General features: G+C 44.3%; 1 protein-coding gene across 1 annotated transcript in view; it reads right to left on the reverse strand.

The window, feature by feature from the left end:
* LOC311101026 (extracellular serine/threonine protein kinase FAM20C-like) overlaps positions 1–17,642 on the reverse strand; it is an 88,341-nt gene that overhangs the window by 64,058 nt on the left and 6,641 nt on the right. The window contains exon 3 of the mRNA XM_084142037.1: positions 5,792–5,870. Within this exon, the coding sequence (XP_083998163.1) occupies positions 5,792–5,870 (79 nt within the window). The remainder of the gene's footprint in view (positions 1–5,791; positions 5,871–17,642) is intronic.

The following is a 17,642-nucleotide window of genomic DNA, read 5'->3' on the forward strand; positions in this document are numbered from 1 at the left end:
CAGGCCTCTCTCATCTTTTTAAGTGGGAGAACTTGCACAATTGGTGGCTGACTAAATACTTTTTTTCCCCACTGTACATGGGATCGATACAGAGCAGCACTACTGGTTTTCTGCTCTGCACCTGCTCTGTGCCTTTCTATTCTGAAGCCGGTTTACTGGTAGAAGGAGGCCGATCTCTTGCATGATGCATTTGTGTTCAGAGGAGAAGCTGATGCCCTGTGAAGTCTTTGATGTTGCGCCTCTATCTCTTTAATGCACCATGTGGCAGTGTGTGTGTGTGTGTGTGTGTGTGTGTGTGTGTGTGTGTGTGTGTGTGTGTGTGTGTGTGTGTGTGTGTGTGTGTGCGCGTGTGTGTGTTTGTGTGGACGTGTTTAACTATACTTGTGGGGACCAGAGGTCCCCACAAGAATAGTAAACATAATCATATTTGACCAACTGTAGACATTTTGTTAGTCCCCACAAGGTCACTACTATTTCTAGGGGGTTTAGGGTTAATGTTAGAATTTGTGTTAGAATTAGGAGCTAGGGTTAGGTTTAGGGTTAGGTTTAGGGTTAGGGTTAAGGTTAGGTTTTTGGGTTAAGGTTAGGGTAAGGGTTAGGGTTAGGGGTTAGGGAAAATAGGATTTTGAATGGGACTGAATTGTTTGTCCCCACAAGGTCAGTTATAAAAGGAGTGAGAGGATATGTACACCAAGAGGATAATACCAGAGATTAGTTGAGAGCTGCAGAAAACAAATATATTTAAATCCCAAACACATCACCACAGGTTCTTACTTTTCAAACAAATTTAATTTTGTTTCTGTAATTTTGTTTCTGTTTAAGTTCAATATTAGTGTCCTGCAGAGAGATAATCTGAATGGATTTTGATTGTATTTCAATATTTGTCGGTGAGAGAGAGAGAGATATGGGATCGATACAGAGCAGCACTATTGGTTTTCTGCTCTGTGCCTTTCTATTCTGAAGCCGGTTTACTGGTAGAAGGAGGCCGATCTCTTGCATGATGCATTTGTGTTCAGAGGAGAAGCTGATGCCCTGTGAAGTCTTTGATGTTGCGCCTCTATCTCTTTAATGCACCATGTGGCAACACGCCAACAGATTGAGGAGAGAGGAGTGAGTTGGTGGGGTGTTATGGAACGGTGTGTGCATGTATGTCACTGTATGTCAGTGTGCGTATGTGTGCGTGTACGTCAGTGTGTGTGTGTGTGTGTGTGTGTGTGTGGACGTGTTTAACTATACTTGTGGGGATCAGAAGTCCCCACAAGAATAGTAAATTAACAAAACTGGGGACATTTTGTTAGTCCCCACAAGGTCAAATGCTATTTCTAGGGGGTCTAGGGTTAAGGTTAGAATTGGTGTTAGGGGCCTCCCGAGTGGCGCAGTGGTCTAAGGCACTGCATCGCAGTGTTGCGGCGTCACTACAGCCTGGGGCGGCGCAAAATAGGCAGAGTGTTGTCCGGGTTAGGGGAGGGTTTTTACTTGGCTCAGAGCACTCTAGCAACTCCTTGTGGCGGGCCGGGCGCCTGCAGGCTGACTTTTGTTGTCAATTGAACAGTGTTTCGTCCGACACATTGGTTAAGCGAGCGGGTGTTAAGAAGTGTGGTTTGCCTCTCCCGAGCCTGTCGGGGAGTTACAGCGATGAGACAAGATTGTAATCACCATTTTTTTAAAAAATAATTAGGGTTAAGGTTTTTGGGTAAAGGGAAAATGCCTCCCGAGTGGCGCAGCGGTCTAAGGCACTGCATCGCAGTGCTTGAGGCGTCACTACAGACCCGGGTTCGATCCCAGGCTGTGTCATTACCGGGAGTCCCATAGGGCAGCGCAAAATTGGCCCAGCGTTGTCCGGTTAGGGGAGGGTTTGGCCGGGGGGGGCTTTACTTGGCTCATTGCGCTCTAGCAACTCCTTGTGGCGGGCCGGGCGCCTGCAGGCTGACTTTGGTCATCAGTTGAACAGTGTATTGTCTGACACATTCGTTCAGCTGGCTTCTGGGTTAAGTGAGCGGGTGAAGCGTGGTTTGGCGGGTCATGTTTCGGAGGACTCATGACTCGACCTTTGCCTCTCCCGAGCCCGTTGGGGAGTTGCAGCAATGAGACAAGATCGGAATCAAGAAAAAGGGTATATATTATTTATTTTTTGGAATTTGGGTTAAGGTTAGGTTTTTGGGTAGCCGGCCGCGACCGGGAGACCCATGAGGCGGCGCACAATTGGCCCAGCGTCGTCCGGGTTAGGGGAGGGTTTGGCTGGCCGAGATATCCTTGTCCCATCGCACTCTAGTGACTCCTGTGGCGGGCCGGGCGCATGCACGCTGACACGGTCGCCAGTTGTACAAGTGTTTCTTCTGACACATTGGTGCGGCTGGCTTCCAGGTTAAGCAAGCAGTGTGGCTTGGCAGGGTTGTGTTTCAGAGGACGTATGGCTCTCGACCTTTGCCTCTCCCGAGTCCATAAGGGAGTTGCAGCGATGGGACAAAACTGTAACTACCAATTGGGGAGAAAAAGGGGTAAAACATTTTTTTTTTAGTTTAGGGAAAATTGGGAATAGTATGGAGGAGTGAGAGGATATGTATGCCAATTCAGCTGGACGGAGATTGGTGTCCAACTGTGCCGTCAAGACAGTTCGGATGGCCATGTTTTGTTAAAGGAAGTGTATCAAGACAGGGGAGTGAAAACAACCCTCATACTCCTCCTGCCCCTCCTGCCCCTCCTGTCTCTAGATTAGAGGAACACCAGGGGGATAATACCAGAGATGAGTTGACAGCTGCAGACAACAAATAGATTTGTTTCTGTTTAAGTTCAATATTAGTGTACCACAGAGAGATAATCTGGATAGATTTGGATCATATTTCAATATTTGTTGGTATGCTCCTCTCCTGAGCCTCTTTGCGATGTTACAGCTGCACACACACGCATGCACACACACACACACAAACACACACACACACACACAGTTATGTCAGGGTGATTTGAGGTGCGTCTAGCTTGACTTTATGTGAGTAGACTGAAGGAGTTAGTAATTATGACAGCCTCTGAATAGCTTCTCTCCGCCTCCGCCACCTCTTCCTCCCTGCGATCATCCACAGGCTTAACCCAGCTCTCCACACTGACACTGATGCCACACACAACGGGAGGGTGACAATGATTAACCCTCAATTAAATTACAATTATGATAACAAAAGGAATTACATTTAAAACCCAGCTAGCTACAACAATCATGAAAAGGATTAGGACTAAAGGACCAAGTTTATCATGAGGAAGTATATCATTACAATATTTTACATTTACGTAATTTAGCAGACGCTCTTATCCAGAGCGACTTACAGTTAAGTGAGTGCGTACATTTTCATACTGGCCCCCCATGGGAAACGAACCCACAACCCTGGCGTTGCAAGCGCCATGCTCTACCAACTGAGCTACAGGGGCCAACCTGGATACAATATAATAATAAATAATGTTTGTTTTCATTTAAACTTTATTCATCTAGATCGGGGGGTCTCCAACCTTTTCTAGAATGAGAGCTATAAAAAAATGGTATTACACATGTCGCGAGCTACTATTTTTTTCTCCTGGTTTATGATTTTTTTCCTTCTGTTTTTTTACTCTCAAAATTACAATTATTCATAGAGAAACAACAAAAATTGATGTTCTGAGTCCATGTCAATGCTTAAATCAGGTCTGGAAAAAACCTATTTAGATTTTTCTGTGTAATTCCATTTTAATTGCACATCTAGCAAGAGAGGAATGTGTCTGTCTAGTGATGCTTCTGCTGTTAGGCCTACTGCTACAGCAAATGCCATGGCAGAGTTTGCAAAACAATGGCCACCCAGTTGATACAAATAATCATGAAATAGTTCTGTCAGGTAAGCCTACTTTGCAGTTAACATTTAATTGCAAAGAAAAAGCCGTATCTCAGACTGGCCAATAAAAATAAAATATTAAGATGGGCAGTCTGAGATATGGCTTTTTCTTCGCAACTCTGCCTAGAAGGTCAGCATCCCGGAGTCGCCTCTTCACTGTTGATGTTGAGACTGGTGTTTTGCGGGTACTATTTAATGAAGCTGCCAGTTGAGGACCTGTGAGGCGTCTGTTTCTCAAACTAGACACTGTAATGTATTTGTCCTCTTGCTCAGTTGTGCATCGGGGCCTCCCACTCCTCTTTCTATTCTGGTTAGAGACAGTTTGCGCTGTTCTGTGAAGGGAGTAGTACACAGCGTTGTACGAGATCTTCAGTTTCTTGGCAATTTCTCACATGGAATAGCCTTAATTTCTCAGAACAAGAATAGACTGACGAGTTTCAGAAGAAAGTTATTTGTTTCTGGCCATTTTGAGCCTGTAATCGAACCCACAATTGCTGATGCTCCAGATACTCAACTATTCTCAAGAAGGCCAGTTTTATTGCTTCTTTAATCAACACAACAGTTTTCAGCTGTGCTAACATAATTGCAAAAGGGTTTTCTAATGATCAATTAGCCTTTTAAAATGATACATTTGGATTAGCAAATACAACGTGCCATTGGAACACAGGACTGATGGTTGCTGATAATGGGCCTCTGTACGCCTATGTAGATATTCCATTAAAAATCAGCCGTTTCCAGCTACAATAGCCATTTACAACATTAACAATGTCTACACTGTATTTCTGATCAATTTGATGTTATTTTAATGGACAAAAAAATTGCTTTTCTTTCTAAAACAAGGACACTTCTAAGTGACCCCAAACTTTTTTTATTGGCAGATATTGCTTATTAAGTCAATAGTGGCTAACCAGGGGTTGGATAATGTCAATGTGGCTTTGATTGGATAGTAGCCGAGAGCTTTATGTTTAGGACAGTTTGCAATTGAACACATGAAAAAATGCATGTACTTCCAGAATGAATTGGCAAGCTACTCATAAGTGGGCTGCGAGCTACTGGTAGATAGCGGGAACTACCTGTTGGAGATCCCTGATCTAGATTGTCAGACTAGTCTGATAGACTAGATGTAACATAGTGAACGTAAATCCGGGACACTGAAATTAGTATGATATGTTACATTTGGTATGGTTACATAAGACAGAAGGTTATTTAAGGTAAAAACGAAAGGAGGTTGGGTTGGGTGGGTTGGTTGGTTGGTCGGTCGGTCAGGGTGGGAGGGTGGGCGTATAATGCGAAAGTCTAGCAACAGATGGGTGGGCGTATATGCGAATGTCTAGCAACCCAAAGGTTGCGTGTTTGAATCTCATCACGGACAACATTAGCAATTTAGCAACTTTGCAACTACTTACTACTTTTTAGCTACTTTGCAACTACTTAGCATGTTAGCTAACCATTTCCATAACCGTAACCTTAACCATTTTAGCTAACCCTTCCCCTAACCCTAACTCTTTAACCTAACCCTAACCTTAACCCTACAATTAACCCCTAACCCTAACCTCTAGCCTAGTTAACGTTAGCCAGATAGTTAACGTTAGCGTTAGCCACCCCTAGATAAAATTGCAATTCGTAATACATCATACGTTTTGCTATTTTGTAACATATTGTACGAATCACAATTCGTAACATATTGTACGAATTGCAATTCGTAACATATCATACAAATTGTAATTCACAACATATCATACGAAATGGATGATCGACATCCACTAATTAATACATACCATACGAAACATATCATACTAAATGGAGTGTCTCAGATTTACGAAATGCTCTGAGACCACATTGAGATTGTCCCCTTGCGGAACTGTAAGAATAGCCTACTGAACCTATAAAATACATCACCATGAGAAGCATTTCTGGTTGGCATAAAGCAGTCTACTTACTTCATAGGTTTGAACAGAGCCTGACCGTAGTTCTGGAACGTCATGATGAGTTTCAGTTGGGTGCCTCCAGACTTCATGGCTGTTGAAAACACAAAAATACAAACAACGAAAATAGTCATTGGCAGCAAATGTACAGTATGGCAGAATAATCTTCTCACTGAATGACATTATAGAGTACAAGGAGTAGATTATAGAGTACATCATCAAATATGATCTAGTCAATCACATAATGATTTCCCCCTCCAGAGGATGGTCAACCTCTCCCACTGATTCAGTTCAGATTGTGTGTGTGTGACAGTTGTTCAAAACAACTGGGAATTAGGAACTCGGAAATCTCAGACTTCAGTGCGATCAAGACAACTGGAAACTCGGGAAAAAAATTAGCTCAGAATGGGAAAAATATTTTTGAACGTCATCAAACTTGGAATTCCAAGTCGGAAACTTTGGCATCTTTCTAGGGCTCCAACTTTCCAACCTGAAGATCACTGACGTCATGATTTGACCTCGTTTTTTTCTAAGTTCCCAGTTGTCTTGAAAGCACCAAGTGTACTTAGAGTGAGTGACATATGATATCACTGTGTTTGTTTGATCAAGAAGGAGACTGGGAGGTGAAGGACAGAGAGTGCAATCACATCACTCTCTGTTCTCTCCTTTCTTCCCTCGTTCTCGCTCTCTGTCTCTCTCTATTCTTTCTTCTGTCTGTCTCTGTCTCTCGCTCTCTTCCAACCATCATTCTCTCCCTCTCCCTCTCGCTCTCTGTCTCAATTCAATTCAAAGGGGCTTTATTGACATGGGAAACATATGTTTACATTGCCACAGCAAGTGAAATAAACTAACAAAAATGACAACAAAAAACAACAACAACAAAACAACAACAATTAATGGTAAACATTGCACTCACAAAGGTTTCAAGAAGATAAAGGCATTTCTAATGTTATGCTATCAGCTGTGTACAGTGTTTTAGCAATGTGCAAATATTTGAAGTACCAATGGTAGGTAGGGGAAGATAAATAAACAGATATGGATTGTATTTACAATGTTGTTTGTGCTCCACTGGTTGCCCTTTTCTCATGGCAATGGGTCACAGATCTTGCTGCTGTGATTGCACACTGCGATAGTTCGCCTAACAAATATGGGAGTTTATCAATGTTTGATTTGTCTACAAATTATTTGTGGGTCTTTGTGATCTGTGGGAAATGTGTGTCTCTAATATGGTCATACATTTGGCAGGAGGCTAGAAGTGCAGCTCACTTTCTTCCCTCTGTCTGTCTGTCTGTCTGTCTGTCTGTCTGTCTGTCTGTCTGTCTGTCTGTCTGTCTGTCTGTCTGTCTGTCTGTCTGTCTGTCTCTCAGTCTCTGTCTCTCTCCTTCTCACACACACACACACACACACACACACACACACACACACACACACACACACACATAACAAGCCATTCAACAAAGTCACTTTCTTGGTCAGTAAAACAAATTTCCCCCAAAAGAGAGCCACTAAGGCTTGTGCACCTCGCCCAATTGATTGAACCGTGTGCTTTAGTGGATGGTCGTCAAGGTCAAGGTTTTCTCTTCAGTAAAACAGCAATGCTTTATTGACACGATCAGTCAAAGAAGCAGCACTGAAAATAATCAAATGTATGGTCTTTCAAAATAAGAAAATGTTGTTTCATGTTAAAGATATGTTGACAAGTGCTGTACAAAGGAGAGAAGAGCATGAAAAGTTCAAGTGGAAATGTCAATGCTTCAGTCTCTAGACTGTTTGCATACTCACTCAGTAATCAGATGCCCTGATTTAGCCTCGTCGCAAACCAGGCTTCCCTAAAGGAAGCCTGGGGAAGTTCCATGGCAGAAATCAGCTAAAGAGGGGTCGGAACCAATGATTTATATAAACCCTGGATTGCTGATGCTATGTATTGGCCATTGAGACGCTTTGAAGCAACCGGTCGGTCATATTGGCACTCCCCAGTAGGAGCAATCCTCCATAAGAATTCATGGAATTCTACAGTACTTCAAAAATTACATGTATTTAAGTATTTTTGTTGTTGTTGTAGTGGGGACAGTAACATTATTAATCAACAACAAAAATGTACTTCAAATGTTTAGCTCACATAATCTAATTTAAAAGTATGCATTAAGGTGTCTGTAATATAATAAATGTGGCAAAAACAAATGTAAACATTAATAAATATATTTCTATAGCTTCCAAAATATTCTCTACAATGCTGGGAGTGCCAAGACATTTAATGCCTGTTGTTTCTTCTTAGTTTGGTCAGGTTGTGAATGTTGATAGTTTTTAGTATGTGTATTTCTATGTTGGCCGGGTGTGGTTCCCAATCAGAGGCAGCTGTCGATCGTTGTCTCTGATTGGGGATCATACTTAGGTAGCCATGTTGCCTACCTGTTTTGTGGGATCTTGTTTCTGTGTGTTTGGCTTGTTTGATGTTAGCCTGTAGGACTTCACGTTACGTTGCGTTGCTTTTGTTGTTTTGTTCGGTGTTTATTCAATAAACGAACATGTACTCATACCACGCTGCACCTTGGTCCAATCCTGTACTAAACGAACGTGACAGAAGATCCCACCACCAACGGACCAAGCAGCATGCCCAGGAGGAGCAAACACCCTGGACACAGGTGGGGAAGACGTGGTCTTGGGAGGAGATACAGTATTAGCTGGTAAAGGACCCTGGGCGAAGGTAGAAGCCCAGGTAGGAGAGGATCAACGGCGACGCCAACGGTGCCGACCGCTAAGGAAGACCGAGAGGCAACCCCAAGAAAATGTTTGGGGGGGGGGGGGCTCGGAGAGACCTGGAGATTAGCACTCTGATAGAAGAGGCAAACACCTTACAGGGGCTGATCGCGAAGATAGAGCAGGAGAGCTCCCTTCAAGAGGAGGCGCAGCAGGAGGCCCTTAGGGAAAAGGAGTCAATGGTTGCACGGAGAGAGGAGCTGGCCAGGCAACAAGAGAAGCTGAGAGAGGAATTAACCCTCCAGCAGCAGAGAGCTCAGTCGTTAGAGCAGAGGTTAGCAGAGCCAGCTACCCGCACTCGCTGTAAGGAGCGTGTGTTCATTGTGGAACCAGGTTATGCGGAGATACGCACTGTGTCGCCAGTGCGCCTTCACAGCCCAGTGCGTCCTGTGCCAGCGCCCCGCACGTGCCGTGCGAAAGTGGGCATCCAGCCAGGACGGGTTGTGCCAGCTTTACGCTCCAAACCTCCAGTGCGCCTCTACGGTCCAGTATATCCTGCGCCGGTTCTACGCACTGTGTCACCAGTGCGCCTCCCCAGCCCGGTACGGCCCGTACCTGCTCCTCGCACCAAACCAGTGGTGTGTGTATCCAGTTCAGTACGGCCCGTACCTGCTCCCCGCACCAAACCAGTGGTGCGTGTATCTAGTCCAGTACGGCCCGTACCTGCTCCCCGCACCAAACCAGTGGTGCGTGTCGCCAGCCCGGTACGCCCCGTACCTAATCCTCGCAACAGACCAGTGGTGCGTGTTCCCAGCCCGGTGCGGCCCGTGCCTGCTCCTCGCACCAAACCAGTGGTGCGTGTCTCCGGTCCGGCACGGCCCGTACCTGCTCCTCGCACCAAACCAGTGGTGCGTGTCTCCAGTCCGGCACGACCCGTGCCTACTCCACGCACCAGACCAGTGGTGCGTGTTCCCAGCCCGGTGCGGCCCATGCCTGTTCCTCACACCAGACCTGTGCCAGAGAAGTCCGCTCCACCGGTGTCCAGTCCAGCTCCGGTCAGCTGCTCCACTCCAGTGCCAGAGCAGTCCGCTCCACCGGTGCCCAGTCCAGCTCTGGTCAGCTGCTCCAGTCCAGAGCCAGAGTAGTCCGCTCCACCGGTGCCCAGTCCAGCTCCGGTCAACGGCTCCACTCCAGTGCCAGAGTAGTCCGCTCTACCAGTGCCTAGTCCAGCCCCTGTCAGCTGCTCCACTCCAGTGCCAGAGCAGTCCGCTCCACCGGTGTCCAGTCCAGCTCCGGTCAGCTGCTCCACTCCAGTGCCAGAGCAGTCCGCTCCACCGGTGCCCAGTCCAGCTCTGGTCAGCTGCTCCAGTCCAGAGCCAGAGCAGTCCGCTCCACCGGTGCCAAGTCCAGCTCCGGTCAGCGGCTCCACTCCAGTGCCAGAGCAGTCCACTCCACCGCAGTCCAGTTCAGCTCCGGTCAGCGGCTCCAGTCCAGAGCCAGAGCAGTCCGCTCCACCGGTGCCTAGTCCAGCTCCGGTCAGCGGCTCCACTCCAGTGCCAGAGCAGTCCGCTCCACCGCAGTCCAGTTCAGCTCCGGTCAGCGGCTCCACTCCAGAACCAGACGTCAACCCCTCTCCAGGGTCGGGGCCTCCCACACCAGGGTCCAGACAGGGCTTGGTGCATCGTGGGAGGACTGAGAGGGGAAGCAACGCGCCGAGGTCCAGACCGGACCAGGGGTGCAACGGGGAGGCAGTAAGGGAGAGGACGTCACGCCCGGAGCCGGAGCCGCCACCGAGGCTAGATGCCCACCAGGACCCTCCCCTGTTAAGTTAGGTTTTGCGGCCGGAGTCCGCACCTTTGGGGGAGGGTACTGTCACGCCCTGACCTTTAATGCCTGTTGTTTCTTGTTAGTTTGGTCAGGGTGTGAATGTTGATAGTTTCTAGTATGTGTATTTCTATGTTGGCCGGGTGTGGTTCCCAATCAGAGGCAGCTGTCAATCGTTGTCTCTGATTGGGGATCATACTTAGGTAGCCATGTTGCCTACCTGTTTTGTGGGATCTTGTTTCTGTGTGTTTGGCTTGTTTGATGTTAGCCTGTAGAACTTCACGTTACGTTGCTTTTGTTGTTTTATTCTGTGTTTATTCAATAAACAAACATGTACGCATACCACGCTGCACCTTGGTCCAATCCTGTACTCAACGAACGTGACAGATGGAGGTACAGTGGCTGCAACACAGCGCCCCCTAACAGTCATCTAGTGTATAAATAAATCGTTGGTCGGAACCCGGTGTAAATCAGTGACGCCTCGTAACACGTCAAACCAATCAAATGCCTTGCTTGGGCGGCACTCCAAAGGTGCTCACCAGATTAGTGTTGTGGGTGCAACAGTGCGTGAGGACAAAAAATGTAAACACAAGCACCGGTGACCAAACATTTTAGAATCTTTGAAGCACGCTGGTTTTCACAGCATTTCTCTGTTATTACGAGATGAGCTAAAGCTGCAGCAAGACGGGAGATATGATCTACAATACTGGCCATATCAATTTTTTTTTCTTTTGAAGTTTCTGAAGTGATATTTGGCTGTAAAGGCTAGCATGAGGGACAAGAAGTAGATAGCCACAATGAGGTTTGTTTTGAGAAAAGTCGGCTAATCTTCAACGCTACGTAGGTATAACTAACTAGCTAGCTAGTAGCTAGTTACATTTCTCGCACGATAATAAGGCGAACAAAATGTTGATAAAAACAGCATATTATTGCAACCACGTACTGTCTATGTACAGTATGATAACAACTGCAATCATTTTGGAAGCAACATTGCTAAAATGATTTACATAAAGTGAACCTCATAAAATGTTACCTGTAATGCTCATCTCCTGTAGCATAATTGTCATCTCCTTATTTTCATACTGTACCTAAATTACAAGGGTTGGATTTGCACCAAACAATTTTATAAATGTCAGGACTTAAAAGGCATGTACAAAATATGATATATGGTTTGCCTCATACACATTATCTACTGGTATCATTTTAAATTAAGGACATATACAGTTTAAGTCGGAAGTTTACATACACTTAGGTTGGAGTCATTAAAACTCGTTTTTCAACCACTCCTTTTTTTTTTCTTGTTAACAAACTATAGTTTTGGCAAGTCGGTTAGGACATCTACTTTGTGCATGACACAAGTAATTTTTCCAACAATTGTTTACAGACAGATTATTTCACTTAAAATTAACTGTATCACAATTCCAGTGGGTCAGAAGTTTACATACACTAAGTTGACGGTGCCTTTAAACAGTTTGGAAAATTCCAGAAAATGATGTCATAGCTTTAGAAGCTTCTGATAGGCTAATTGACATCATTTGAGTCAATTGGAGGTGTACCTGTGGATGTATTTCAAGGCCTTCCTTCAAACTCAGTGCCTCTTTGCTTGACATCATGGGAAAATCAAAAGAAATCAGCAAAGACCTCAGAAAAAAATTGTAGACCTCCACAAGTCTGGTTCGTCCTTGGGAGCACCTGAAGGTACCACGTTCATCTGTACAAACAATAGTACGCAAGTATAAACACCATGGGACCACGCAGCCGTCATACCGCTCAGAAAGGAGACGCATTCTGTCTCCTAGAGATGAACGTACTTTGGTGCGAAAAGTGCAGATCAGTCCCAGAACAACAGCAAAGGACCTTGTGAAGATGCTGGAGGAAACAGGTACAAAAGTATCTATACCCACAGTAAAACGAGTCCTGTATCGACATAACCTGAAAGGCCGCTCAGCAAGGAAGAAGCCACTGCTCCAAAACCGCCATAAAAAAGACAGACTACGGTTTGCAATTGCACATGGGGACAAAGATCTTACTTTTTTTAGAAATGTCCTCAGGTCTGATGAAACAAAAATATAACTTTTTTGCCATAATGACCATCGTTATGTTTGGAGGAAAAAGGGGGTTGCTTGCAAGCCGAAGAACACCATCCCAACCGTGAAGTACGGGGGTGGCAGCATCATGCTGTGGGGGTGCTTTGCTGCAGGAGGGACTGGTGCACTTCACAAAATAGATGGCATCATGAGGAAGGAAAATTATGTGGATATATTGAAGCAACATCTCAAGACATCAGTCAGGAAGTTAAAGATTGGTTGCAAATGGGTCTTCCAAATGGACAATGACCCCAAGCATACTTCCAAAGTTGTGGCAAAATGGCTTAAGGACAACAAAGTCAAGGTATTGGAGTGGCCATCACAAAGCCCTGACTTCAATCCTATAGAACATTTGTGGGCAGAACTGAAAAAGCGTGTGCGAGCAAGGAAGCCTACAAACCTGACTTAGTTACACCAGCTCTGTCAGGAGGAATGGGCCAAAATTCACCCAACTTATTGTGGGAAGCTTGTGGAAGGCTACCCGAAACATTTGACCCAAGTTAAACAATTTAAAGGAAATGCTACCAAATACTAATTGAGTTCATGTAAACTTCTGACCCACTGGGAATGTGATGAAAGAAATAAAAGCTGAAATAAATCACTCTCTACTATTATTCTGACATTTCACATTCTTAAAATAAAGTGGTGATCCTAACTGACCTAAGAGGGAATTTTTACTAGGATTAAATGTCAGGAATTGTGAAAAACTGAGTTTAAATGTATTTAGCTAAGGTGTATGTAAACTTACGACTTCAACTGCAGCGCAACATGTAAACAATGTGTGAGTTTAGCTATTCTCTGCTTCGATGACAGATGCCCATAAGGCCAGTAATGCCATCATACTTGTAGGCCTATGGCTGCATTGGTGATGCATGCCATACAGTGGGGGAAAAAAGTATTTAGTCAGCCACCAATTGTGCAAGTTCTCCCACTTAAAAAGATGAGAGAGGCCTGTAATTTTCATCATAGGTGCACGTCAACTATGACAGACAAATTGAGGAAAAAAATCCAGAAAATCACATTGTAGGATTTTTAATGAATTTATTTGCAAATTATGGTGGAAAATAAGTATTTGGTCACCTACAAACAAGCAAGATTTCTGGCTCTCACAGACCTGTAACTTCTTCTTTAAGAGGCTCCTCTGTCCTCCACTCGTTACCTGTATTAATGTCACCTGTTTGAACTTGTTATCAGTATAAAAGACACCTGTCCACAACCTCAAACAGTCACACTCCAAACTCCACTATGGCCAAGACCAAAGAGCTGTCAAAGGACACCAGAAACAAAATTGTAGACCTGCACCAGGCTGGGAAGACTGAATCTGCAATAGGTAAGCAGCTTGGTTTGAAGAAATCAACTGTGGGAGCAATTATTATGAAATGGAAGACATACAAGACCACTGATAATCTCCCTCGATCTGGGGCTCCATGTAAGATCTCACCCCGTGGGGTCAAAATGATCACAAGAACGGAGAGCAAAAATCCCAGAACCACACGGGGGGACCTAGTGAATGACCTGCAGAGAGCTGGGACCAAAGTAACAAAGCCTACCATCAGTAACACACTACGCTGCCAGGGACTCAAATCCTGCAGTGCCAGACGTGTCCCCCTGCTTAAGCCAGTACATGTCCAGGCCCGTCTGAAGTTTGCTAGAGTGCATTTGGATGATCCAGAAGAGGATTGGGAGAATGTCATATGGTCAGATGAAACCAAAATATAACTTTTTGGTAAAAACTCAACTCGTCGTCTTTGGAGGACAAAGAATGCTGAGTTGCATCCAAAGAACACCATACCTACTGTGAAGCATGGGGGTGGAAACATCATGCTTTGGGGCTGTTTTTCTGCAAAGGGACCAGGACGACTGATCCGTGTAAAGGAAAGAATGAATGGGGCCATGTATCGTGAGATTTTGAGTGAAAACCTCCTTCCATCAGCAAGGGCATTGAAGATGAAACGTGGCTGGGTCTTTCAGCATGACAATGATCCCAAACACACTGCCCGGGCAACGAAGGAGTGGCTTCATAAGAAGCATTTCAAGGTCCTGGAGTGGCCTAGCCAGTCTCCAGATCTCAACCCCATAGAAAATCTTTGGAGGGAGTTGAAAGTCTGTGTTGCCCAGCGACAGCCCCAAAACATCACTGCTCTAGAGGAGATCTGCATAGAGGAATGGGCCAAAATACCAGCAACAGTGTGTGAACCTTGTGAAGACTTACAGAAAACGTTTGACCTGTGTCATTGCCAACAAAGGGTATATAACAAAGTATTGAGAAACTTTTGTTATTGACCAAATACTTATTTTCCACCATAATTTGCAAATAAATTCATTAAAAATCCTACAATGTGATTTTCTGGATTTTTTTTCCTCATTTTGTCTGTCATAGTTGACGTGTACCTATGATGAAAATGACAGGCCTCTCTCATCTTTTTAAGTGGGAGAACTTGCACAATTGGTGGCTGACTAAATACTTTTTTCCCCCACTGTATGATAAGCTGCTAAATAGATTCAGATAGCTGATATACTGAGAGAGTGTGTCAATCAAATGAAACAGATTGGAGATCTTACAACTAGACAAAAATGCAATGTTCATTTGAGAATACAACACAGAAACACAGAGACAGAACCCATTCCCCTCTTTATTGTAGGATTGTGATACTGTATGTGATTAATCAACATTGACGCTAGTTGATTTTGAATAATAGTTTAACAATTAAAACAAGTTTAAACTTAACTTCAAAGAATCAACACTTCATCACTTCAAAATGTACAAATAAGCTAACTCGTATGTAAAGATTAGACATCTTAGTCTAAACAACAATAGATAATTGAGTAGCATCAAGTAGGCTAAAGCATCACCTCAGGTGAACAAAAACAACTCCATGCCAGAGGTGGCCAACCTTGATCCACTGATCCTTGATCTACTGGGTGAGCAGACTTGTATTCCAGCCAAGCAATAGCACACTAGATTATCAACTCATTCGATTTGATCAATTGAATCAGGTGTGTTATTGCTGGGCTGAAACAGAACCCAGCACACCCAGAAGACAAGCAGGGTTGGCCTGCTCCAATTGTAATAGTTTTATACATTGTGTGTGATGTTTAACTGTATTTTTGCATACAACATTTACTAACATACAGTGAGGGAAAAAAGTATTTGATCCCCTGCTGATTTTGTACGTTTGCCCACTGACAAAGACATGATCAGTCTATAATTTTTATGGTAGGTTTATTTGAACAGTGAGAGACAGAATAACAACAAATAAATCCAGAAAAATGCATGTCAAAAATGTTATAAATTGATTTGCATTTTAATGAGGGAAATAAGTATTTGACCCCTCTGCAAAACATGACTTAGTACTTGGTGGCAAAACCCTTGTTGGCAATCACAGAGGTCAGACGTTTCTTGTAGTTGGCCACCAGGTTTGCACACATCTCAGGAGGGATTTTGTCCCACTCCTCTTTGCAGATCTTCTCCAAGTCATTAAGGTTGAGCCTGACGTTTGGCAACTCGAACCATCAGCTCCCTCCACAGATTTTCTATGGGATTAAGGTCTGGAGACTGGCTAGGCCACTCCAGGACCTTCATGTGCTTCTTCTTGAGCCACTCCTTTGTTGCCTTGGCCGTGTGTTTTGGGTCATTGTCATACTGGAATACCAATCCACGACCCATTTTCAATGCCCTGGCTGAGGGAAGGAGGTTCTCACCCAAGATTTGACGGTACATGGCGCCGTCCATCTTCCCTTTGATGCGGTGAAGTTGTCCTGTCCCCTTAGCAGAAAAACACCCCAAAGCATAATGTTTCCACCTCCATGTTTGACGGTGGGGATGGTGTTCTTGGGGTTATAGGCAGCATTCCTCCTCCTCCAAACACGGCGAGTTGAGTTGATGCCAAAGAGCTCGATTTTGGTCTCATCTGACCACAACACTTTCACACAGTTCTCCTCTGAATCATTCAGATCTTCATTGGCAAACTTCTGACAGGCCTGTATATGTGGTTTCTTGAGCAGGGGGACCTTGCGGGCGCTTCAGGATGTCAGTCCTTCACGGCGTAGTGTGTTACCAATTGTTTTCTTGGTGACTATGGTCCCAGCTGCCTTGAGATCATTGACAAGATCCTCCCGTGTAGTTCTGGGCTGATTCCTCACCGTTCTCATGATCATTGCAACTCCACGAGGTGAGATCTTGCAAGGAGCCCCAGGCCGAGGGAGATTGACAGTTATTTTGTGTTTCTTCCATTTGCGAATAATCGCACCAACTGTTGTCACCTTCTCACCAAGCTGCTTGGCGATGGTCTTGTAGCCCATTCCAGCCTTGTGTAGGTCTACAATCTTGTCCCTGACATCCTTGGAGAGCTCTTTGGTCTTGGCCATGGTGGAGAGTTTGGAATCTGATTGATTGATTGCTTCTGTGGACAGGTGTCTTTTATACAGGTAACAAACTGAGATTAGGAGCACTCCCTTTAAGAGTGTGCTCCTAATCTCAGCTCATTACCTCTATAAAAGACACCTGGGAGCCAGAAATCTTTCTGATTGAGAGTCAAATACTTATTTCCCTCATTAAAATGCAAATCAATTTATAACATTTTTGACATGCGTTTTTCTGGATTCTTTTGTTGTTATTCTGTCTCTCACTGTTCAAATAAACCTACCATTAAAATTATAGACTGATAATTTCTTTGTCAGTGGGCAAACGCACAAAATCAGCAGGGGATCAAATACTTTTTCCCCTCACTGTAGGTAGGCCTACACATATACAGTCACCCATGGCCAGTGGTGTAAAGTACTGAAGTAAAAATACTTGAAAGTACTACTTAAGCAGTTTTTTGGGGTATCTGTACTTTCCTTTACTATTTATATTTTTGACAACTTTTACTTTTACTTCACTACATTCCTAAAGAAAATGATGTACTTTTTACTCCATACATTTTCCCTGACACCCAAAAGTACTCGTTACATTTTGAATGCAGGATGGGAAATTTGTCTAATTCACACACTTATCAAGAGAACATCCCTGGTCATCCCTACTGTCTCTGATCTGGCGGACTCACTAAACACATGCTTCATTTGTAAATGATGTATGAGTGTTGGAGTGTGCCTCTGGCTATCCGTATTTTTATTTTTAATAATGGTGCTGTCAGGTTTTCTTAATATAAGGAATTTTAAATGATTTATACCTTTACTTTTACTTTTGATACTTAAGTATATTTTAGCAATTACATTTACTTTGATACGTAAGTATATTTAAAACCAAATACTTTTAG

The sequence above is a fragment of the Coregonus lavaretus genome (genome assembly GCF_964263955.1).
Source record: "Coregonus lavaretus genome assembly, chromosome: 25".
NCBI lineage: Eukaryota > Metazoa > Chordata > Actinopteri > Salmoniformes > Salmonidae > Coregonus > Coregonus lavaretus.